The following is a 22,895-nucleotide window of genomic DNA, read 5'->3' as shown; positions in this document are numbered from 1 at the left end:
ACTATGTTTACCACATTTTCAAAATGATTATGAGGCAGCCCAACTTAAATTTATTAGTTCATTGATGGATTTGGTACGGCCTCCTAGTTGGGCTAAAATTGAGATGCCAAGTATTTCTGAATTTGAAATACATCAATTTTTGTTTAGGTGGAATATAAATTTGTTACAACAATATAATGTGCCTATACTAAAACATTTAATGAAGTTATGGATAAGGAAAAATAAAATGATAGGTTCTAGGGGTAAATTATTGGCTTTGACTCCGTTGTATAATAATCAACTTATTTCTTTTTCAATACATAATTAAAGCTTATTGCATGGAGATTTAAAGGTGTGAAAAATTTGGGAGATTGTTTTAAAGAGGGTAAGTTTTTATCTTTTAATCAGATGAGGGAATTATTTCTTTATTATCAAATTCGATCTTTGGTAAAATGTATGTTTGGTAGAGATATGATTTTACCTAAAATGACTAAATTTGAGACTTCTCTTATGAAGGTACCAGAGAAGGGTTATATTTCATTTATGTCTCAAATATTACAGGATGGTATGGATAAAAAGGTTGGGATAGATCTAAAATTAAATGGGAAGCGGATATTGGTTTTACTTTTTCTGAAGAGGATTGGTTAGATATCTGTTATGATAGTGTAACTAGATTGATAAATGCACATTATGCAATGATTAATGACAATTTTTTTTACATCAATTATATTTGACACCTGAAAAATTTTTAAAAATATGGTTTTACTGAATCAGATTTGTGCTTTAGATGTGGTGATACGGTTGGAACTTTTTTTCATGCTATTTGGTTATGTATACATATACAATCTTTTTGGAAGAAAATTCAATCGTTTTTAGAATATCTGTATAGTTTTAGATGCAACAGTATTTTTATTGGGTAGTTTGCAACCTCTGAAAGGTTTGGGATTAGATAAGTTTCAGCTTGCTTTTGTATATTTAGCTTTATCTGTAGCGAAAAAATGTATTGCTGGTACGTGGAAAGATACAAATGTGATTGATATTAATAGATGGCATAATGAGATGAAATATTGTTTAATAATGGAAAAAATTATGTATGTTTCACGTGATAATTATAAATTTTTTATTAATAAGTGGCTGTTATACTCAGAATATTTACATTTCAATTTATATTGATTAGATTTTAATATGTATATTTAACTTTTTTAAATATTCTTTTTTTTTATGGCTCTCCTTAGGAGAGTTGGCTGAAGGGGGGGGAAGGTTCTTTTCTTTTTTTTTCTTTTTTTCTATATATATAAAAAATGTTCATGTTTAATTGCTGTATATGTCATATATTATTTATTTTTTGAATGAATAAATAAAGTTTTTAAAAAATAAAATAATATTGAACAATTGCAGAGATTTTCTAGGGTGTTGCTGGGACTTGCGGAATTGAGTTACAGGGAAAGGTTAAACAGATTTTTATTGCTGCAGATATCGTGAACATGCTGACTTCAAAGTCCTATGGCAATTTATTCCTTGGAACATAGATGAGGGAAGATTTGATAGAGGTATACAAAATTTATGATGGGTATAGATAAAGTAAATGTAAGTAGGTTTTTTTCCACTGAGGTTTGGTGAGATACAAACTAGGAGGCATGGATTAAGGGTGAAAGGGGAGAAGTTTAGGGGGAACATTCAGGTGAGTTTCTTCACACAGTGAATGGTCTGAGTATGGACAAGATGGCAGCTGAAATGGTGAATGCTGGCTCAATTTTTACTTCTAAGGAAAGATTGGACAGGAACATGGATGGGAGGGGTATGGAGAGATATGGACTGGGTGGAGGTTGGTGGGATTAGGCAGAATAAGGCTAGAAGAGCCTTTTTCTGTGCTGTAATGTTCTAGGTTTCTATGACAGGTCTTGACCTGATTGCTGTTCCAGTTGATTATTCTCAGTAGAAAGAGTGCCAGTACTCCTGGAAACTGCATTCCAGTTAAATGTTAATGGAAACCAAAAACTGAAATACATCAATAGTTAGGCAGCATTTATGGGCAAAAAAACAGAATTATTCTTCAGACCACGAAACTTTCATCAGACTGAAACTTGAAAAGTCCTCTTTGCCATGTCCAGACATTCCAAGCATAATTGACATTAAAAAAATTTCATATCATATTGAGACTAATTCACCTCACCCTTGAAACGAACTGTGCTTTAAATGAGCTTAAAATGAAGCTTACCTATTTTCAATGGTGCTACTGATGATAGGTCTGCATACAGCAAGTTTTCTGGTTTGAGGTCTCGATGAACCACTCCATTTTCATGTAAATACTGAAACAATTGTAAGGAGAAATTATAATGGCACATTAATAAATAAGGAACAAACTAATTTTGGATTTGAAAAGACTCCCAACAAAAAAAGACCTGCACTCGTTGGCAGGAATCAGTAGCCCCTTTCACACTTTCCAGTGATCCCAGAAATCGAACGCCAATTAGCCTTTAAAGTGGCGTGTGTGAAAGCAAAATCTGTTCAACGCCGGCATCAGAGGACAAGATCGCACGCTGGGGATTGCCGGTCTGAACCCCAGTACAATTCCTGGCACCTGCAGACACCAGCACTGAGATCAAGCAAGTGTGAAACGGGCAGCAACATTGCAGGCACTTACAATTAAAGGTAGAGCAGACCAGATGCCAGGGATAAACCCTTGCAAGTGTGACAGCATTCAGTCTCTCAGTTAGGAGTGGTCTAGTGTGAAAGGAAAGGCCAAACCCTCATTCCTATCCCAGGACACTGAATGGCTGATTTACTGGGATTCAAGTGTGAAAGGGGCTAGTGAAATACTTGTTGGTGTATGATAATAGGGGGAAAATGACAGTCTTTATCATGTTCCTATGAACAGTATGTGAAAATGACCAGATACGTTTAGGGCACCTGCTGAGAGGTTTCCATAAAATTTGTATGGATTCTTTCAGGTGCATTTCAGTCTACAGGAACCAACACTCACTTAGGAGACCAACCTTTTAACCATCATCTTAATTTGAAAAGTTCCAATTACTGTATATAATTGTGTAATTGTCAATGGTTTAGGACCAATATTTGGGGTCATTTATGGGGGGAGGGGGGTGGGGTCGACTTTTAAATGCGTTATACTTTTCAACGCAGTAAATACCTATTTTGTTCAAGAGCTCAGAGTCCGTGTTTGGAGTGTTGGGATCTTGAATGAGCGGGCGGCCGAGGTGAGGATCCTCTGTCGGGGTGTTGGGAGCTCTGATGGGCAAGTGAACAGGAGTTTGTATGGCTGGGCGGTTGGGGCCAAAAAGTGGGGGTGGGGTAGGATTGACTTTTACATGGCTCATATGAAAACGCGCAATTTTGGGACCAAAAAAAGAGAGAGGGTTGACTATTACACGGTATGGACATAAGGTAGTAATGCCAAGTATGTAACAATAAAATAACACTTGTTCCTTTCAGGAAGAAATTTTGTTCCAAAGCACTGACTCTCACATTTTCCAAATTTCTAGGACAATTTAAATTAAAGTAGAAAGTATTGGGAATACTCAGGTCAAGCAACATCTATGGCAAGAGAAACAGATGTATCTGGGCAGTGACTTTTCATCAAAATTTCTGAAACATTGTCTGCATCTACCTAACTTGCTAAGTATTTCTAAAATTTTCTGTTGTAACTTCAGATTTTCTACATCTAATTTTCTGTTTTTTGATTAAGGGAGCCCTTATCCTCTGATTTACCTGAATTCAAGATCTCACACACACACACACACACACACACAAAATATGTTTTGGAGATTAATATCTTTAGCGGCAAGTGTGGATGTCTCCGAGAAACAAAGGACATCTTAGATCATTTAGATATTGAAAATATCCTTGAAGGTTCCAGATGATTCTTCAATGCCGAACCTACTGACAAGGCCCAAGGCTCTCACTGGCATAAACCTTCACATTCTGATTAAAGTCCATATCTTTCCATTAAGTTCTCAAGGAGCAGTTTAATGATGAAACATGGAACAATTATATTAATTAGGAGTTATATACTGAGAAATGAATGGTGTAAGACAGTATTTCCATTAACTGTTCCTCATGACCTCTCCCTCAGTCCAACTTCCTGCCTTGAGCAGAGCAAAGCTGGGGATGAGGGTTGGGGTTATGGTGGGGGAAGGTTTGAATCTGTGAATGAGGAGGGTGAATAGGGGCCTCAGTTGGTTTTCACTCATGGGAGGCCCCTTAAATAAGTTCCCACGAAGTGGGAAATGGAAGGGCAACTGGAAGTAATTTTTATAGAGGGATAAAAATGGGGAAAACAATTAATCGCCGTGAAGAAAGGAGATATTAGATCACTTTGGAATGAGTGATCTGTGGCTAGGAATTCTGTCTTGCAGGTCTTTTAAAAATGTCAACACTGATTGCTTGCAATTTCATGAGGCTCTGTACAAGTAGGGGTGGCACAATTAGCGTAATGCTACAAAGAATGCGCCACTGACCGTGGTTTGAATCTGGCATTGTAGGTAAAGAATTTGTACATTCTCCCCGTGTCTGTGTGGGTTTCCTCTGGGCACTCCCGTTTCCTCCCACCCTTCAAAACATATGGGGGTTGTAGGCTAATTTTGTGGAATTGGGCGGCACGGACTCATTGAACCCAGAGGCCTGTTACTGTGCTGTATGTCTAAAAAAAAAGATCTGTTTATACAGAGAAGCCACAAACCGTTGTCATGCTAACTCTGATCATTATCCCAAATTCCATCCTGAACATAGATGTTGATAACTTTATGAAAGAGTTGTAAACATTAATCAGAGTGCAAAGGTCTACCTCTGTGTAGGTTGATGAGCCTTGGGCCATTGCCACGGGGTGGGCAACTTTTTAAAAAAACTCACATTCAATCTTAAGTATTCCTTATGCCATAAGTGCTCGGTGATTAGTAAGGGATTGCTTATAGTAGTATGTGAGTGGGAAGGGAAAGTTGGACTCATTGTTACTGAAATATTTTGCTTGAGAAAAATGGTCATTGGCCCATTTCCTTTGGAATTATGAAATCATCTTCTGTGGAATATGATATTTTTTAAAATGGTTCCCCATTCCTGGTGTTGAGCGTTGAATGGGAAACAACTTGAATCTTCTTACTCTCTTCAAGAGGGACTGGACAGCATCAACAAATAAGAAAATTAACCTGTTATTTTCTTGCCCTTCCTGGAACCAATGCCTTTCTTTTCCTCCAGATGGAAACAATAGCACCCCTTCGTTATGAAGATTACCTCTGTGTCATGGTCCACACACAAGGATAGGAGAGCCCATGCCCTTTGCATTTCCAGTGAAGGAAATAAATTCTGATTCCCTTTAGCTCAATTGAAATATCAGCTCTGGCTCTGGGTTCCCCATTCATCCTCCTGCACTTTTCATTGACTCTCACCATCTTCTTTCCCAAATCTTTCCCTTCTATCTTTTTCACCTCCCTATGATGAAAAATGAAAATGACCTAACAGCTAATTAAAAAAAAAATTTCCCTCCACCTCCCTTTACCATTTCCCATTTGTCTTTTTCTGTGCATCTGAGGACAGGCATCTCATGCACCTCTTACTTGAAGCTGAACTTTCCTTCCCCATGGAACAGCAAGGAGAGGGATTGATGTGAATATACATACCCTGGCACAATCCTCAGCAGTAACTACTGTGTTGGGAAACTCACCCAAATCTTGTTTTGCAGTGAATGCCTGCCAAGAAGAATGTGTATTTGCCAATATGACACTTAATCACAGTAGCATCTGTCAAGTTACATAAGTGTATATAATCTGCTAGTTGCACCCAGTTCCACTGCAGTGGATGGTTTGTTTAATGCCATTCATGTATATGCAAAAGTTTGCGATGGCTGCCTGAAATATAGGGTAGTACAAATATCTTAATGCGAAATGCACACAAAATCTCAGTGCATCAACATCAAATCTAGAATTTCTCAACATTCTCTTTGTATGAAATCTGTGCTTCCATGTTCCCCTTCTGCTTATTGCAACTCTCCAATTAATAGTTGCTTAGCAACACCTTGTATTGTCCTGCAGACACCAGAAATGGGGCATGATTTGTTGAGTCTCCAGCTTCTTCAGTGTAGGTATTTAACAGATTTAAAAAAGAATGCAAGCTTTTATTCTCATTCTACCAAAGGAACAACTCTCCAGTTAGCAACTAATCTTTCTCAACACTACACTAATACAAAAAGTGAATAAATTCTGTAGCAGGATCATGTCAGCCCTATTATTTCAAATCAATTGCAAAAAACTCTCTTGCTCATTTTCTTTCACAACATCCCTGTCCTGCCACCTTCATCATTGCAACCTAGGAATAAATCTTGGTCTTTTGTAATAGTTTAAAAGGAATACTAGCAATTTTTATTTCCACTGCTTAATGGTCATATTTTTCTGGCTTACTTCCAAATGATCAATCTGCTACTCTGCAAATCTCTAACATCCTCTCTCAGGGCAATTACATTTAAGATGTAAAAAAAAATACCAAGAAGACAGCACATGTTCTATCCATGATGCCAATTGTATTGAAGAGATCTGTTTTCTGGGGCACATGGATATTAATGATACTTGTTTTCAACATGTTTGTAAAATACATGCAGTCTGCCTGGGAAAGTCCCTGAATGTCATGTTTTCTTTAGAAGCATTCACAAGGCAGCGATGCTGGCAAACCCAACAGTATCCATCTTGTGCCTTCTTTTGTGTCTGTTCCATCATTCAATAAGACCATGGCTGATCCAATCTTGGCCTTTTTATGTACTTTGCCAGTCTCTTCCCATACCCCTTAACTTCCTGGTCATTCAAATGTTTGTCAACTTCTGCCTTAAAAAGAAGTAATCCATATGAATCCATTCCCACAGTTTTGTGGAGGAGACAATTGCAATGGTTCACAATCCTCGAAGACAAGAAAGTCCCCCTCATCCTAATTGCTGATCTCCTCGTCGAGAATCCTTTTCTCCATTTCTACAGTCAATAAAGCCCCATGATTGAAAGTATCCTGTAGTAAAACACAAAAGTCTCTATACATCGTGGTTGAAGTATAAACACAATGCTGGAGAAGCTCAGCAATTAAACAGTGTACTTTATAGAGCAAAGATAAAGATACATAACCGATGTTTCAGCTTGTCCTTCATCAAGTTATGGAAAAATGTCAGCAGGTGCCTGAACAAAATGGTAGTGGGGAGGAGCAAGGACCCACAGGTAGGAGCTAATAGGCGGATAAGGGAAGGAGGGCACAGTTGCAAATAGGGGAAGGAGGGATAGCTATGTGAATAGAGGGAAGGGGTGGAGAGCTAAGGGAAAGAAGATAGAGGGAAAAGAGAAGGGAGGAAGAATGGAGAATAGGTTAGCATAAACTGGAGGTTGAATAGGGGAGGAGCACAGAACTACAGGTGGGAGGTAAAAGGTGGTGGGGAGGAGCACAGACCCACTGGTTGGGGAGGAGCACAGACCCACTGGTGGGAGGTAATAGGTGGTTGAAAGCATCCTCTCATTATTCATCATGTCAATATCCCTCAGAAGTTTACGTGTTTTAAGTGTAGCCCCAAACTGATCAACTTTGGATCAAACATCAAGTCTTTCAACCAAAGGAAGAATCAACCCAATGAATGAACTGCCATCAATGCAGGTATATGATTCCATAAATAAGGAGATGAAGAATATATTCAGTACTTCAGGTGCAGTTTTACCAGCATCCTGTAAAGTTGTAACAAAACTTTCATGATCCTTCTTACCTATAATGTCTAACATTCCATTGGCCTTCCTAATTATCTGCTGTACTTGCATGCTAACATCTTTTTCATTTCATTCCTTCATTTAAATATTAATTTGCATTTTCTTTTTATATTTATGAAGTAGTTCATGTAATATTAATATTATGATTCATCTGCAACTTCTTGCCCACTCATTTAATCTATCTCCCTCTGCAGGTTCAGCTCACAACTTGAACAGCATTATTAATTTTTAAATTTAATTTAGACATACAGCATGGTACAGGTCCCTTCCGGCCCACAATCCTTGTGCTGCCCAAATACCTCAATTAACTTACAACTCCTCCCAAACATTTTGAAGGGTGGGTGGAAGCCGGAGCACCAAGGAAACTCACACGGACATGGGGAGAATATACAAACTTCTTACAGACAGCTCCAGATTCAAACTCATGTCGCTGCACTGTTATAGCATTGTACTAACTGCTATGCTAACTGTACTGCCCTTGGCATCTTCAGCAATTCTGGCTGCAATACATTCTGTCTCTTTTGCCAAATTATTAATATGGCTGTAAATAGTTGTGACCCCAGCACAGATCACTCTGTGAATCTCAGAGTGACCTATTTATCCCAACTCTTTAACCCTGACAATAAAAGCCAGCACTGAATTAAAACCCCTAAATACTTGTTATACCTGCATGCTAACTTGTGCTTCAGGAATCTGGACCCCAGATATTCCTGCATTGGAACATTTTGTACTGTCATTCAATTTATATAATAGTTTGTTTTTTGTCCTTTATTCCTACCTAATTCAACTAGTCATCGTATTCAATGAATGTGAATACTGTGTTAAAAGTAGACCACAACAGTGCAAGAGGACAGATATTGGTATTGGGGAAGGCTGTTGTTGAAAAATATAGAACGCATCTCAAAGGGATTCCACTGTGCACAAGCACTAGGATATAAAAGCTGACTTGTCCCAGAAGTGATCAACGAGACTCTCCCAGGACAACTTGATCCAATTTCCAGCTGTGCAGTGTACCAGAATTTTTAGGTCAACGTATCTAGGATAAAATCAGAAATTGCTGGAAATAGAAAGACCTTTTTCAGGTCATTTCTACATGACAAACAGGAGGGTGGGGAGTAAATTATAACCTTCAAAATTAGAGAAGTAATTTGCAATGGAAAATTTCAAACCTGAAAAAAGACCTTGTTAAATTAAACAAGAAAGTCTGTAGACACTGTGATTGTAGTTTAATTCATAAAAGTGCTGGAGAAGCTCAGCAGATCATGCAGCCTTCTTTAGACAAAGATATATAGCCAACGTTTCGGGCCTGAGGCCTGTGTCAAGACCCTGTATCTTTGCCATAAAGAATGCTGGCTGACTTGAGTTTCTCCAGCACTTTTATCAATTAAAGAGATATTTTTAAACCCATTCACTCTCAGAAACATTGTGTGTGTGTGTATATCTATACACACACACACACACACACACACATATATTAGAAAAAAAGATTTTTAGGGATGTAGCATGGTTACAGGCCATTCCACAAGCCCGTGCTGCCCTAATACCTCAATTAACCTACAACCCCCCCCCCCCCACCCCCATAAGTTTTGAAGGGTGGGAGGAAACTGGAGCACCCAGTGAAAACCCATTCAGAGACCAGGAGAATGCACACATGTTCAAACTTCTTACAGGAGGGTCCAGCCCAGGCAATCATTAAAGTGTCAGGTGTGCAATAATGGGTGGTTAGAGTCCAACCTTGATTGGAACGAGGTTCCAGACGTGGAGTAGTTTTTTTCTTGAGCTCTCTTGCCCTGAGACGAACCCTGCTGCAGACAACTCTGGAGGAGTCATTAGAAAGATGTGCACTACATAGGGATCGGAGGCATTTATACTGCTGAAGTTTTAGATAGCATGTGAGCCGTGCCCACATATTGTAATCCTTGGTTGTGATACGTGTGTATAAACAGTTGCTAGTATCGGTAGTGTTAAGTCTGATGTGACTGGGTTGTACTGTATTTATAAAAGTGTAAACATTTGCTGGTATTGTTAATGCTAAGTCCGATGTGACTGATTATACTGTGTTGTGTGATTGCGAGTATGTGTATGTGTTATCCCTGTTGCAATCCCCTTACTTATGTTTCAATAAAAAATATTTCTGTATTCTGCATATAATCCAGACCCACTATTCTTTGACCCATCTCTACCCACAAAACACCATCCGAGACACTAATATTTACTGGTTGCTGGTAGCTTGAATTCCAGATAACAGGGATTTTACTGTATATAAATATATATATATTTGCCCTGCATGTATATATTGCTTGGCTGTATGTCTGGTTGTGTGTCTGCATGTTTTGAACTGAGGACTGGAGAACGCTGTTTTGTCAGGTTGTTCTTATGCAATCAGATGACATTAAACTTGAACTTGAGTGCAGACAGGATAGAATGGATAATTGAGGTTCTGTTTTGCTGGGACACATCACTGATTACCAGATCCTGTACTGCAAAAACCTCCTTTGTAATTTGGAACTGACACCCCAATCTAAAATCCATATTGCCCTTTGTGCATGATTAACATCATTCTCACTATATAATTTGATATTTTCATTTTGAAAGTTTGGCAGAGAGCCCCTTTTTAAAAAAAATTTCTTCTCTTATTTGTAGTGACTTCTGCTTTGCTGGTGTGGCCTTGATTTTTCCAACTTGTTTCACCTCTAATTTGTGGGTCCTTTATTCTGACTTCTCTCAGAGAACTTGCAGAAAGTTAAGAGTCGATGAAGTTGGATTTCATCTTCTGGCAACGAAACGTGAGGTCATAATATATAAGTAATGAATTCTATCTCGGCAATTTGACCCTACTTAAGTTAGTGAAACCAAATTCCAGAAGTGGAACTAAATATATCTTGAGTGCAAGTGACAGAAGATGGATTTTCTGCACAGCGTATTCCATTAATAATAATTTTCACAGTTTAATTATTCAGCAATTTAATCCTTAAAAATTGACCATAAACCAGCAGGCAAAGAGGTGCGGCCATGATACCTCTCTTGGACTCATCATTCCATCATGACTGGTCCTTCAAATGTAATGCTTGGCTTAGTTTGTGTTATTTAAAATAGTTTAAAATTAAATTAAAAATAATTTTAATTCCTAGGAGGCCTAGAGGGAATCTTCACCTTCTGTTTCTCCACTTCCAGCTGTGAGTATATTTGCTTTGTAGTTAACGGTAGTTCATTTCTACCTTTTCCTGTGCTAAATGGATGGGTCATAAATGCAGGTCTTGACAGCAACACCCACATTCTATGCAAGAAAAAGAATATCTGTATGGCCAATAATGCAACCAAACAGAGAGGCAGTGATTGTGCAAAGCATTGTGACCCCATCACTGTAGATAACTGAGATTGATATAAAGAATATATAACTGTGAAACAAGAAAGCCTGCAGGCGCTGTCATTGTAGTTAATGCACAAAATTGCTGGAGAAAATCAACAGGTCCCACAGCATCCATATCTATTTTATATAAATATAAAACGGATGCTTTGGACCTGAACCCTTGATGAAGACCTAAGCCTGACAAGTCATATATCTTTGCCTCTGTTCACTGCAGTTTTCTGAAGAACTTTCTTTGCTTTTATTGGGAGAAATTACTGTTGGTTTTGTTTTGGATGCATTTTTTGTAGACTTGTGAGTAAATTGGATTAGTTTTCTGTGAAGAAGATCGTGTGTTGTAAATCACACACCCTTCCCTATAACCTTCTTCTTAACTGATGTGTTGTCAATAACTGTCCAATTAAATAAAAGATCAACACGTCACTATCTCTAACACGTCATTATAATGATCCAAATAAAATAAAAAAATAAATCACAGAAGAATCATGGACCATAAAAAGAACTTGATCAGTCAGTACCAGCAAGTTGGAATGGAAGGTTAAAAACCTTGACCTAGGTAAAAGAGGACAAGTTGGATAGATTGGCAGGAATTCTGAAAGACTGAGGAAAAAAAAATAAAGTGTACATTGCTACTTGGAGTGAAACACGAAAGTCTGCAGACACTGTGACTAGTTAAAACACAGAAATGCTGGAGGAACTCAGCAAGTCTCACAGAATCCATAGAAGGAAATGATACATTACCAACATTTCAGGCCTGAGCCCTTCTTCAAGATATGAGAAAAAGCAGGCAGAAGCCTGAATAAAAGAAATGGCAGGGAGGAGGAGTATAGACCCACGGACAAAGGTGATCATTGGAGATGGAGAAGAGACCAGAAAAGGTGAAACCCCTTCTCCCCCTATCAATTCTCACCTTCCTTCTCTCCTGGCCTCTTCTCCATCTCCGATGATCACCTTTTGTCTGTTGGTTTGTACTCCGCCCCCTGCCATTTCTTTTATTCAGGCACATGCCTGTTTTTTCTCATACCTTGAAGGAGGGCTCAAGCCCAAAACATCGGTAATATATTTCTACCTTCTATGGACGCTGCGAGACCTGCTGAGTTCTTCCAGAATTTCTTTGTATTTAGTACTTTGCTACTTGAACAGACTTATTGTTAAGACACTTAACAAACTTGAAACAACTCATTAGAATTGACAAGTATGACAAGTGGCCAGCATCATTTACCTGCACAGCATAAATAGTTGTGTACATGGTAGGGTCTGTCTTCCTAAAATACCACATTTTAAAAGAGAGCAAGGCTTATATCAATGTACATTAGTACCTTGAAACAGCTCAGATCATAGCAATTTTTAACCATGCTTTGAATTTGTTGCAAGGTCACTGACCTGAAATGTTTTTCTCTCTACAGACTTGCCCAGCATGTCCAGCAGGCTCTGACTTCCCTTAAAATTTTGAATTCTGACTATCCACAGCCTTTTGTTCTCTTGTGCCAGTGTAATCTGCAGCCCTGTAATTGTGTTGCAATCCCAGGTCACATCTGTGACAACGTGTCTCAGTGAATTCACCGGCGAGTTACTGACATTCACACTGGGTTAGTCTGTGACTCTCAGAAGAGATAATTAAGCTTTTGTTCAGGCTTGGTCACACAGAATAAAAAAGAAATGGTTTGACACAGGTAGTCCATTTGTTATGCTCCTCTGTTGCAGGCTACATTTTGGGAATTGCAAGGATTCTAAATTATACACAATTAAAATTTAGCTGAGAGACAAGGTATCGAAAAATGGAAAGAGCAATGTGACTGCAAGTTTATGTAACAATGGAAAAATTTTAAAAATGAAATGGTGGGTGGAAGAAGTCACCAGGCAGATACTACATCATTTCAAACCAATTGGCCTCAAATATAAAGGATATTATTACATTCTATAAAGATATTAAGACCATTTTTCTCTGATAATGCAGTTTACAACAGACCATTTTGACACTTTAATATTTATAAGAATAATTTGGTTCTGTGATGGGATTCATTCATCAATGAATGGCGCCATGAGACACAAGACAAAATGGCCCTTTCCCTTTTAGGGAAAAGAATTGTTTTACATCCAAACAGCCAGGAGTTGCGAGCATCACTCAATTCCAACAGTGTTTGTCTCTGTTCTCCAGAACCTAGTGCGAGGAAATTTAGCTGATTTTACATTCAGACACAATGAAACTGCTGGGAATGGATAGTATTTGAATGCTGAATGTTTTGCACTCTGATGGGCAAATTGAAGGACAGGAAACCAGCAGAGGGATTTTAGCAGCATGTCATCAAATATTTTTAATATTTGTCATGCCTGTGCTAACCCAGAATAAGGATTAATGATTTTTTTTTAAAAAGCTGCAGTTTCTAGAAATCTGAAATAAGAACATAAAGAATAGGAGCAGGAGTCAGCCATCCAGCCCATCAAGCCTGCTCTGCCATTCAAGAGATCATGGCTCATGTGATGATCGGCTCATCTCCATTTACCTGCCTTTTCCGCACATCTCTCAATTCTCTTACTTTGCAAAAATCTATCCAATCTTGTCTTAACTATATTGACTGATTCACCCCCTCTTAGAAAAGCAGTTCCTCCTTATCTCCATCCAGTCGCAGGTCAGCCAGCGACTGGAAATTTTAGACATACAGCACGTTAACAGGCCCAAACAGCCCATGAGCTGATGCTCCCCACCCCCCCCCCCACCCCCCCCCAACACACCAATTGACCAACAAACCCTGTATATTTTTGGTGGCTAGGAATAAACTGGAGCACCTAGAGGAAACCCACTCAGACACGGGGAAATATACAAACTACATACAGACAGTGCTGAATTCGAACCTAGGTCACTGGCACTATAACAGCGTTGCGCTAATCACTACGCAACCTCTGCTACCTCAACTTTTCAGGCTCAGGTTCTGACCAGCTGAAAGTTACCACCATTTTCTGATTTTATTTCAACTGCTAACACTGAAGGATGAGAGAAGGAAAGAACGGGCCATACTGTATTCAAATCCATGGATGTCTGATTGAGGAGAAAGCTGTTTAGAACTTTGAGCTTATACCTCCATTCAAGGAGATCATAGTTGACTGTAAGTTAACTACATATTAAAGGATAATGAAAAAAACATATCTTTATAAATATCTTCCAGTTCCAAATATAGAATTAATTATTGACTCAGCATCAATTGAGTCAGACATTATCTCTGAACAGCAAAAGAGGTTTGAGGGGGTTAACAGCTTTTTCCTAGTTCTGAGTTCATATACTTGGAGCCCAACTTCTGCAACTTCTGGCACAGTTCGGGTGGGGAAGAGATAATTGGGTCCCACAGCACCCCTGAACGTAATTTGAACAGGTTAAGAGTTTATTTTTGCTCCATCAACACAAAAAAACCCTGAATTCCCAGTTGTGAAACCACACAGTGATTTCAGGAAACAAAACTGTAAAGTTGTAGGTGGAACTGCATTCTTTAAAGATGTCATTGAATGCTACATACATATGAATAAAGAAATGCAGGAGGACACTGAACTCCTTGAGCTTGTCCAACTATTTAATAAAGTCAGGATGATGTGATTTTAATTTAAGGTCACATTGGAAACTTTTCACCTCTTACTTTTCCAGAATCTATTTACCTCTGCCTTAAAAATATTCCAACTCAACTCCTACAACCTTCAAGGAAACAAAATCCATCTATGTCTTAACCAGGTGTAGAAAGAGGCCATTCAGCCTTTCATCGCTGAGCTGGGCACACTGTCTCCGTGTGTATGATATGGCTTTATCGTGATTGAGCTCTCATTTGGTTTGGTTTGGTTTTTTTCCCCAATTTATTCAGTCCTGTTTCTTTAATACTGCATACAAATAGAACTATTCACAAACAAAATTATTATGCAAGAGTGCAGTCATCAGAATGGGTGACATAGTACTGAAAAGTGTTTATCTAGTACTAGCTAAATATGAAGTCAAGGAAATCCAACCTCAAGTGAGTGGCCCATTCTGACTCAGAACAAAGTTGCTGATCGTTAGTTCCCAGGACAAAATGTCACACATTAAATTGCCTGATGCACACAAAGAAATGATTGTGTGGGAGGGAGGAAAGGTGAGAAAATGAGTGACAGTGAGAGTGAGAAATGGCTAACGTGACTCACCTCAACAGCTTCCAGAATCTGTTGCACAGCATGAGCAGCATCCCTCTCGCTGTAGTATCCTTTCTCCACAATCCTGTGAATTAATAACATTTGGGAAAATAATGCCCACTTAGCAAAGTTTTGGATTTTTTTATATATGGCAATGATTGGTAGCCATCTTTCCCAAGTAACCTTGCTCTCAGCCTCAATGCTGTGCATAATGACAACAAAGTGCCACCCCACTGCAGTTGTTCCCTTAACCTTGGATTCCAGACAATATTGAAGTTTTCACTGTTGGTCTCTTGAACAAATCAAACATCAGCCAGTTGCACAATAACAGTACAACATATCTTTCACGGCACACAGCAGCTTCTATGCCAGAGTACAGGGATATGTACCATGTTTCCCATGGTGGGAGAGTCTAGGATAAGAGGGCACAACTTCAGGATTGAAGAGCATCTGCTTAGAACAGAGATGTGTAGGAATTTCTTCAGCCAGAGGGTGGTAAATCTGTGGAATTTGTTGTCACAGGCAATTGTAGAGGTCAAGTCATTTAAGACAGAAGCCCCTTTTTTAACACTGAAGAGCTGCGTTATTGCAGTACACATGACCCATCTCTGGAAGCCGGCTTGCTTGTTCACACAGAACAGGAAAAAGCTAGGTCCGTACTCCTTTTCCATAGCAAACCAGCTTTCTGAAGCAAAAGAGGCAGGGTGTATAGTAAAGCCCCGCTTCTCCTCTGACTTTATCTTCCTTGGCGGATTAAAGCCGGGTAAGTTCAGACCCACCCAATCTGCCTTCAATGCGTTCACACGGCTAGCTGAAGCACTCGAAAGGTGGATAATACTCGGCTTTAATCATCTGTGTAAAAGGGGTGAAAGATTGATAAGTTCTTGATTAGTCAGGGTATCAAAGGTTGAAGGGAGAAAGCTGGGCAGTGAGGCTGAGTGGAGAAATGACGGGGCAGACTCAGTGGGATGAATAATCTACTTCTGCTCCAATGTCTGATGGTCTCAATATAGTACAACTCCAATTATCCAAAATCCTCATTAGAAATTTTTTTGGACCTGGATGTGACATCTTTTCAGCTCCAAAAATTTTTTTGGGATAATTGAAGATTTCAAAAAAATCAAAAATCCTCAGTTATCCGAATTTTTTTCGGAGCTAAACAGATGTCACAGGTTGAAAAACTTTTGGAATTTTGGAAAAACCTCTGGGTAGAATGTGAATTTTTGGTGTTGGATTCATCTTATTTTGTTCAGGTTGTTTCTGGTGAGATTTAAACGTTATTTCATGCTTTAAAAAAGCCTTCTCCTGTTGTTTGTTGTTGTTTAAACATTGTTACAAGTGATTTGCTGTTGCCTCTGGGCTGTTTTTAAAAAATGACCAATTATCCAAAAATATGATTTATATGAAATAGGCCTGGTCCCGACCATTTTAGATAAACGGTTTTACTTTATTTTCTTTGCATTTGGCTGAACTCTGTTTGAACTTGATACTGATACTATATGTCCACAATCAACAAGCAAACATGTCTCATCCATCAGCTCCCACCCATTGTATCAATCAAATAAATTAATAGAACTTAAATATGCTTTTTCTTATTGTCTTCCACAATCCAAACAATTTATAGCAATAAAATCATATTTCCAAAAGTTTTGGTATAAATATGAAGTATGAAAGATAACTGAAAACATTAAATTTGACAGGCATAAAAATATTTATGTTGTACGTGCGGAGTTTAATATTTTAATGAAGTCGTCAGACCCTTCTGGTTCAGATAGATTGATATCTCCCAAACATTGTGTTTGAAGCCAGAAACTAATTAGATCTGATGGTATCTGGCTTTCCCTGGTGTAAATGCATGTCAGGTAATGTGCCCAAGCTCTTCACACTCTGCTGGATTCAACAGATACCTGAGAAAGACTTTCAAGTTACTACCCTTTTTATGAGGCAGATTTAACATGTGGAAGGATTAGTTAGTTCTGTACATTGCTGCAATATTTGTCTTTCACAGCTTCCTGAATAAATGCTCACATGACCTGGGTAGGTCTTTCAGCTTCCCACATCATTTCCAAGAAACGATATGGTCATTGCTCACCTTTTACTTTTATGCCAATTTCTTAAATTAAATTTATATTTAGACATACAGCACAGTAACCAGCCCTATTGGCCCTCGAACCTGCGACACCTAATTACACCCAATTGGCCTACAACCTGGTACGTTTTGAAAGGTGGGAGGAAACCAGAGCACTTGGAGGAAACCCACACAGTCACTGGGAGAACTTACAGGCTCCTTACGGACAGAGCCAGATTTGAATCCGGGTCGCTGGCACTGCACAGCTTGACACTACCCACTACGCCAACTTCATTATCCCTTGGTTCCCTTAATATCCAAAAATCTATTTGTGTCCTGAAGACAGTATGATCAACCTTCACAACCCTCTTGATTAGAGAATTTAAAAAATATTCACCAGGATGGGCAAAGTAATTTCACCTTGGACCAGAATATCACAGGCAAAACCCTCCCCGCCATCGAGTACGTCTTCAAGGAACACTGCTGTTGGAGAGCAGCAGCAATCATCAAGGATCCTCATCACCCAGCACACGCTCTGTTCTTGCTGCTGCCATCAGGAAAGTGATAATAGGTGCTACAAGACTCAGGAACAGCTGCTACTCTCCACCATCAGACTCTTCAATAATGAACTCAATTGGACTCATTTAAAGACTTACTTGTGCACTTTATTGATTTTCTTTGTTCTCCCTGTATTGCACAGTCAGTTTGTTTAAATTCATTATCTGTTTACAGTCCTTTTGATTGTTTACATGTTCATGTTGTGTACAGTTTTTTTTTCCCCACTACCAATTAATGGTTATTCTGCCGTGCCTACAGGAGAAAGGAATCTTAGGGTTGTATGTGAATGTCATGTATGTACTCTGGCAATAAATTTGAAATCTGAATCTCGTACACACCTGTCAAAAAGCTCCCCACCAGTCACCAGCTCCAGAATCAAGATGATCTCTGTAGGGGTCTCGAAGATTTCTTTCAGTTTAATCTATAGGTGTAAGAAGATAAATTATTATCTCCAACATTCATTGAATTAGATCCAATTGACTAAATATTCCTCTTTCTCCTAATTGCACTGCAACATATATTGAATGTATTGCAACAGAATCTTACGTATGCCTGATTTAAAAAAAACCTGTGAGGCATGTTCTGAACTTGATTACCAGGTGAGACAGTGAAACATGAACATTTTTGTTTGTTCCTGAATCAGTTCAGGCATCCAAACGGTACTGTGAATTATTCCACTGATAGGTTCCACCCACACTGCTGAGGCTACATTCCAAACCAACACTGAACCTTTGCCATGTTAAACTTTACATTTAAAAAAAAAAATTTGGTGTAGAATGATAAATATACTTTCTAAAAAAAAATCTATTTTGTGCAGTTAATTGAAAAGTATTTAGTCATGTTTAAGCTTGTGCATCTTTTATGGTGTCTAATTATTTAATAATATTTTAATGTCTATATTTGCCTGTTTTTAGTACCATATATGCCAGCGAATAGAATAATTCTATGTAGGACGACATCAAAATTTCCACTTTAAATGCATGTCTTGAGCAATACCCCCCCACCCCACCAAATCTGACACTTGCTGGTGACCAGTGGATGCTGTTAAAAGCAAATCACAATATTTTAATACCAAATCACCTGTAAAGGTTTTAATTTTATTAGCATATTTTAAAATAAATCACTATTGGCTCCTGTAACAGGCCATTTAAAGCCTATAGAGAGCTGACGGCTTGACTGGACAGATGGAACCCATGGGGGAGCGCTGAAACTTTGTTGATAACTGGCTCCAATACAAGATTATATTGGAGCCGGTGGGAAAATGGCAGTGGTGCTGAGATTTCGCTGTCAAGGGGCAGATTTTAAACTAGGCATATAAGGTGCCCCCCCACCCCTCCGATTTTAAGGTGACCTTTTTAAGTTTCAAGGATCGTTCTATACACCGATTTCTGGAGAATGTTTGAATTTTTGTAAGCATCAAATGTAATTGAATATATTCAATCTCAGAGTCAGCTTTGACAGCTGATGAGCTGGGGATTAGGGCCTGTTGGTGTTAAATTAGTGAGGCTCAGCCAGTTGTGGTGGAAATGGCTCTATGCTCTGGTTGGATGATGCCAGCACCATTGTCTGGGAACTGGCCTACCAGCGAAGGACATTATCCAAGGCCCTGGTGGGAGAACCAGGTTAGACCCATGGTCGGTGACTGTCAAGTCTCAGTGATTCAATATTGATTCTATTGCCAACTCCAATCTGTTGGTCGCAAAGCCCGATCACAGGCCTTTGAAATGCCCAGTTTATTTGCTCAATGCCCCAAAATGAGCAAAACTGCTTCTTAACCCATATCTTTTCCCAACCCACAAAAGCACAATGGTATTCCTGGAATTAAGGTTTTGCTTCCTATTCTGCAGTGCAGTTAATCTTTTCTCAACACTGGGCTTCCCACAGGGCTGAAATGGTTTTAAGGGAGCATGGTTTTAAAATACTTGAGAGTAAGTGAAGGGGTTGGTGCAGTTAATCTTTTCTCAACACTGGGCTTCCCACAGGACTGAAATGGTTTTAAGGGAGCATGGTTTTAAAATACTTGAGAGTAAGTGAAGGGGTTGGTGCAGTTAATCTTTTCTCAGCACTGGGCTTCCCACAGGGCTGAAATGGTTTTAAGGGAGCATGGTTTTAAAATACTTGAGAGTAAGTGAAGGGGTTGGTGGCAGGGGTAGCCAACATTTTAATTTTAAATTTAGTCATACAGCACAGCCATTTTGGCCCACAAGTCCATGCCACTCAATTAACCTACACCCCCAGTACGTACTCATGTCTAAATTAAAAATTAAAAGGTTGGCCACCTCTGGTGTACTTCTTCACTCTGAGAATGGTGGATGCACGGAATGAGCCTGCCAGCAATGGTGGTGGAGGTAGGTATTATAGGATTTTTAAGATAATAGGGTCTTTTCTCTGCTCAGCATCTTTTAAGAGGCTATTACATGGCACAGAGGAAAATGGAAGGTTATGCAGTAGGGAAATTCCAGGCAGATAGTAGGTGTAGCTGGGCTGAAGGTTCTGAACAGTGCAGTAGATTTCACTAAAATAACCTAGCTGAAGGCACAGACACTGCTTCTTTGCCTGAATTGAGAAGAGCACTTTGACAAAAGCCGACTTATGTAACTTATGCTTTTGCCATCTCCAGACCTGGCTTTCTTCATCCTTCAACGGATGCATTGATAGTGTAGCAGTCCACTTCCCCAGAGTGGTCAGGTGACCATCAGTGACACTCATTATCAACACTTTAGACTGGTGTATTGACAGCTCACAACCATTTCTCAGGGGAGTTCTACCTTTAAAGTCATGACTCAACTATTCAGAATCAAGTAATTAAATCATTTGAAGGATGGGACTGGAAATTGTCAGAACTAATCTGGTATTTGTGAAAAGGGGACCTAAGCTCGTCAAAACCAAATATGTCAGCGGACAATATTAGATCCTTGTCAGAATCAATCGTTCAATATTATTTTCCTTGGTGTTAGTTTCCTGGCCTGATACAAAATGGACCTAGAAATTTTTAGAACATAGAACATTACAGCACAATACAGGTTTTTCAACCCATGATGTTGTGCCAACCCATATATACCTTCCAAATAAGAACTAAACACTGTCTACTTCATAACCCTCAATTTTTCTTTCATCCATGTGACTGTCGAAGAATCTTTTAAATGCCCCAATTATTCCAGCCTCCACCAATTATGGCAATGCATTCCAGACAACTCCTTGTCTCCCCTAAACTTTCCTCACTTCACTTTTTACAGATGTCCTCTGGTGTTCGATACTTCCTCCCTGGAAAAAAATGTGCTGACTGCCTACCTTATCTATGCCTCTCATATTTTGTTGATTTTTTGTCACCCTTCTTCACTCCAAAGAGAAAAGCATTCCAAGATTGCCTCATATTTCCCAATCCATAGCTTCAACATCCTTCGCTAATATGGTGACCAACACTGAACAAAATATTCTTAATGTGGTCTCACCAGAGATTTATAGAGCTGCATCATCACCTCATGACTCCTGAACTCAATCCCCCAATTAATGAAGCCCAGCACACCAAAGGGCTTCTTAACTGTCCTATCAACTTGCGCAGTGACCTTCAGAGATCTATGGATTTGGATCCAAAGGTCCCTCTCTGTTTCAATATTTCTAAGATTCAAGGTTGCAAGTAGGTTTGTATTTATTCAGGCTGCAAGGTATAATTTGAATATTACATCTGTGTTCTGTCTTAACCATGAATTTTCTTGAGAAATTGTTCACCAAAAATAGTGAAGTCAGAGAGGTTTAATCCATGTAATTTCCCTTGGGATATCAATAGATTCTCTGCTGGGACAAACATGAACTTGTGAAAGTAAAATGGAAAGTGTGCATGATATGAAATTCAACAAAGATTTAACAAAATACTTCAGTGGCCATTTGGTAGAGTAGAGCAGTGAAGTGGTTAAATTACATAATTAGAATTACAGAGATCTAAATTTGAGATTCAGAACCATTAATTCCAATGTCACTACACCATCTGGAGAGCTGGAATAATTTCTGTAATTATATAACTGGATTCTCATAACTGGTCCACGGATGTCTTCTAGGGAAGGAAACCTGCCATCCTTGCTTTGTCTGGAATTTAATCTGCCATCCATCTGGTACTCTTGTGAGTCCAAGCCCACGGCAATATTATCAACTATTAATCCCTTTATGAAATGATTAAGCAAGCTATTCAATTCAAGAGGAATTATAAATAGGAATAAATGCTAGTCATTCCAGTGACAACAAAAGCCCATTAATGCATAAAATATTGCTCAAACCTCAGTATTATTACCATTAAGTTAATTTCTAAATCCAAAACAATTTTGACCTATCATTGTTATCCATGTATTCCTTCTCCCTTGGGTGTTGCCTCCTCCATATATCCATAAGTTTCATTTCCTGCATTGATTTAATCTTAAATTTGGCCACTTTATTCTTTTTGCTAGTCTATTGTCCAGTTTTATCCAATATTGGATCCAAATTAAGGTTAAAATCCCCTTCTATCAATATATTCTACAATCTTCAAAGAAATATCTTGCATAAACTTTTGATCCTCTTCATTAGGTGCATATACATTGAGCAAATTCCAAAATTTTGAATATATCTGACACTTTATCATTACATACCTCCCTGTTGGATTTATTATTTCCTCTATTTTGATTTTTATTAATTAATATAGGTAGACTTCTAGCTTTTGAATTATATGATGCTGCCATTACGTGCCCTACCCAGTCTCTCTTTAATTTATTATGTTCCACTTCAGTTAGATGCGTTTCCTGTACAAATGCTTTGTCTATTTTTTATTTTTTCCAGTAAATTTAATAGCCTCTTATGTTTAATTTTAATATTTATAATCATATAGTTCAACATGACCATCTCCTATCCTGTCAACACCTCATTTCCGCTTCCTCACCACCACCACTCACCTTTTCCCCATTTTCATCTCTCAGTTTTCCCTTTTTAAACTCAATGTATGACAACACATTTAAAACATAAAATATTGTTATCCATGTCTGAGGTAACTTATAAAGTATTATTTTCACAGTCT

At 38.6% G+C, this 22,895-nt stretch overlaps 1 protein-coding gene and 1 long non-coding RNA gene across 2 annotated transcripts in view; one reads left to right on the top strand and one right to left on the bottom strand.

The window, feature by feature from the left end:
- The window catches only part of LOC138758749 (uncharacterized), a 53,086-nt gene extending 36,137 nt beyond the window's left edge, over positions 1 to 16,949 (top strand). The window contains exons 3-4 of the long non-coding RNA XR_011354414.1: positions 10,847 to 10,891; positions 12,489 to 16,949. This is a non-coding gene — a long non-coding RNA (uncharacterized lncRNA). The remainder of the gene's footprint in view (positions 1 to 10,846; positions 10,892 to 12,488) is intronic.
- Positions 1 to 22,895, bottom strand: part of LOC138758748 (calcium/calmodulin-dependent protein kinase type IV-like) — a 96,532-nt gene that overhangs the window by 22,927 nt on the left and 50,710 nt on the right. The window contains exons 4-6 of the mRNA XM_069928094.1: positions 18,193 to 18,275; positions 15,241 to 15,313; positions 2,198 to 2,288 (exon numbers count right to left, since the gene is read on the bottom strand). Of these exons, the coding sequence (XP_069784195.1) occupies positions 2,198 to 2,288; positions 15,241 to 15,313; positions 18,193 to 18,275 (247 nt within the window). The remainder of the gene's footprint in view (positions 1 to 2,197; positions 2,289 to 15,240; positions 15,314 to 18,192; positions 18,276 to 22,895) is intronic.

The sequence above is a fragment of the Narcine bancroftii genome, chromosome 3 (genome assembly GCF_036971445.1).
Source record: "Narcine bancroftii isolate sNarBan1 chromosome 3, sNarBan1.hap1, whole genome shotgun sequence".
Taxonomy (NCBI): Eukaryota; Metazoa; Chordata; class Chondrichthyes; order Torpediniformes; family Narcinidae; genus Narcine; species Narcine bancroftii.
Note: the sequence above shows the minus strand (reverse complement) of the source record. Positions and strands in the feature narration are given on the sequence as shown.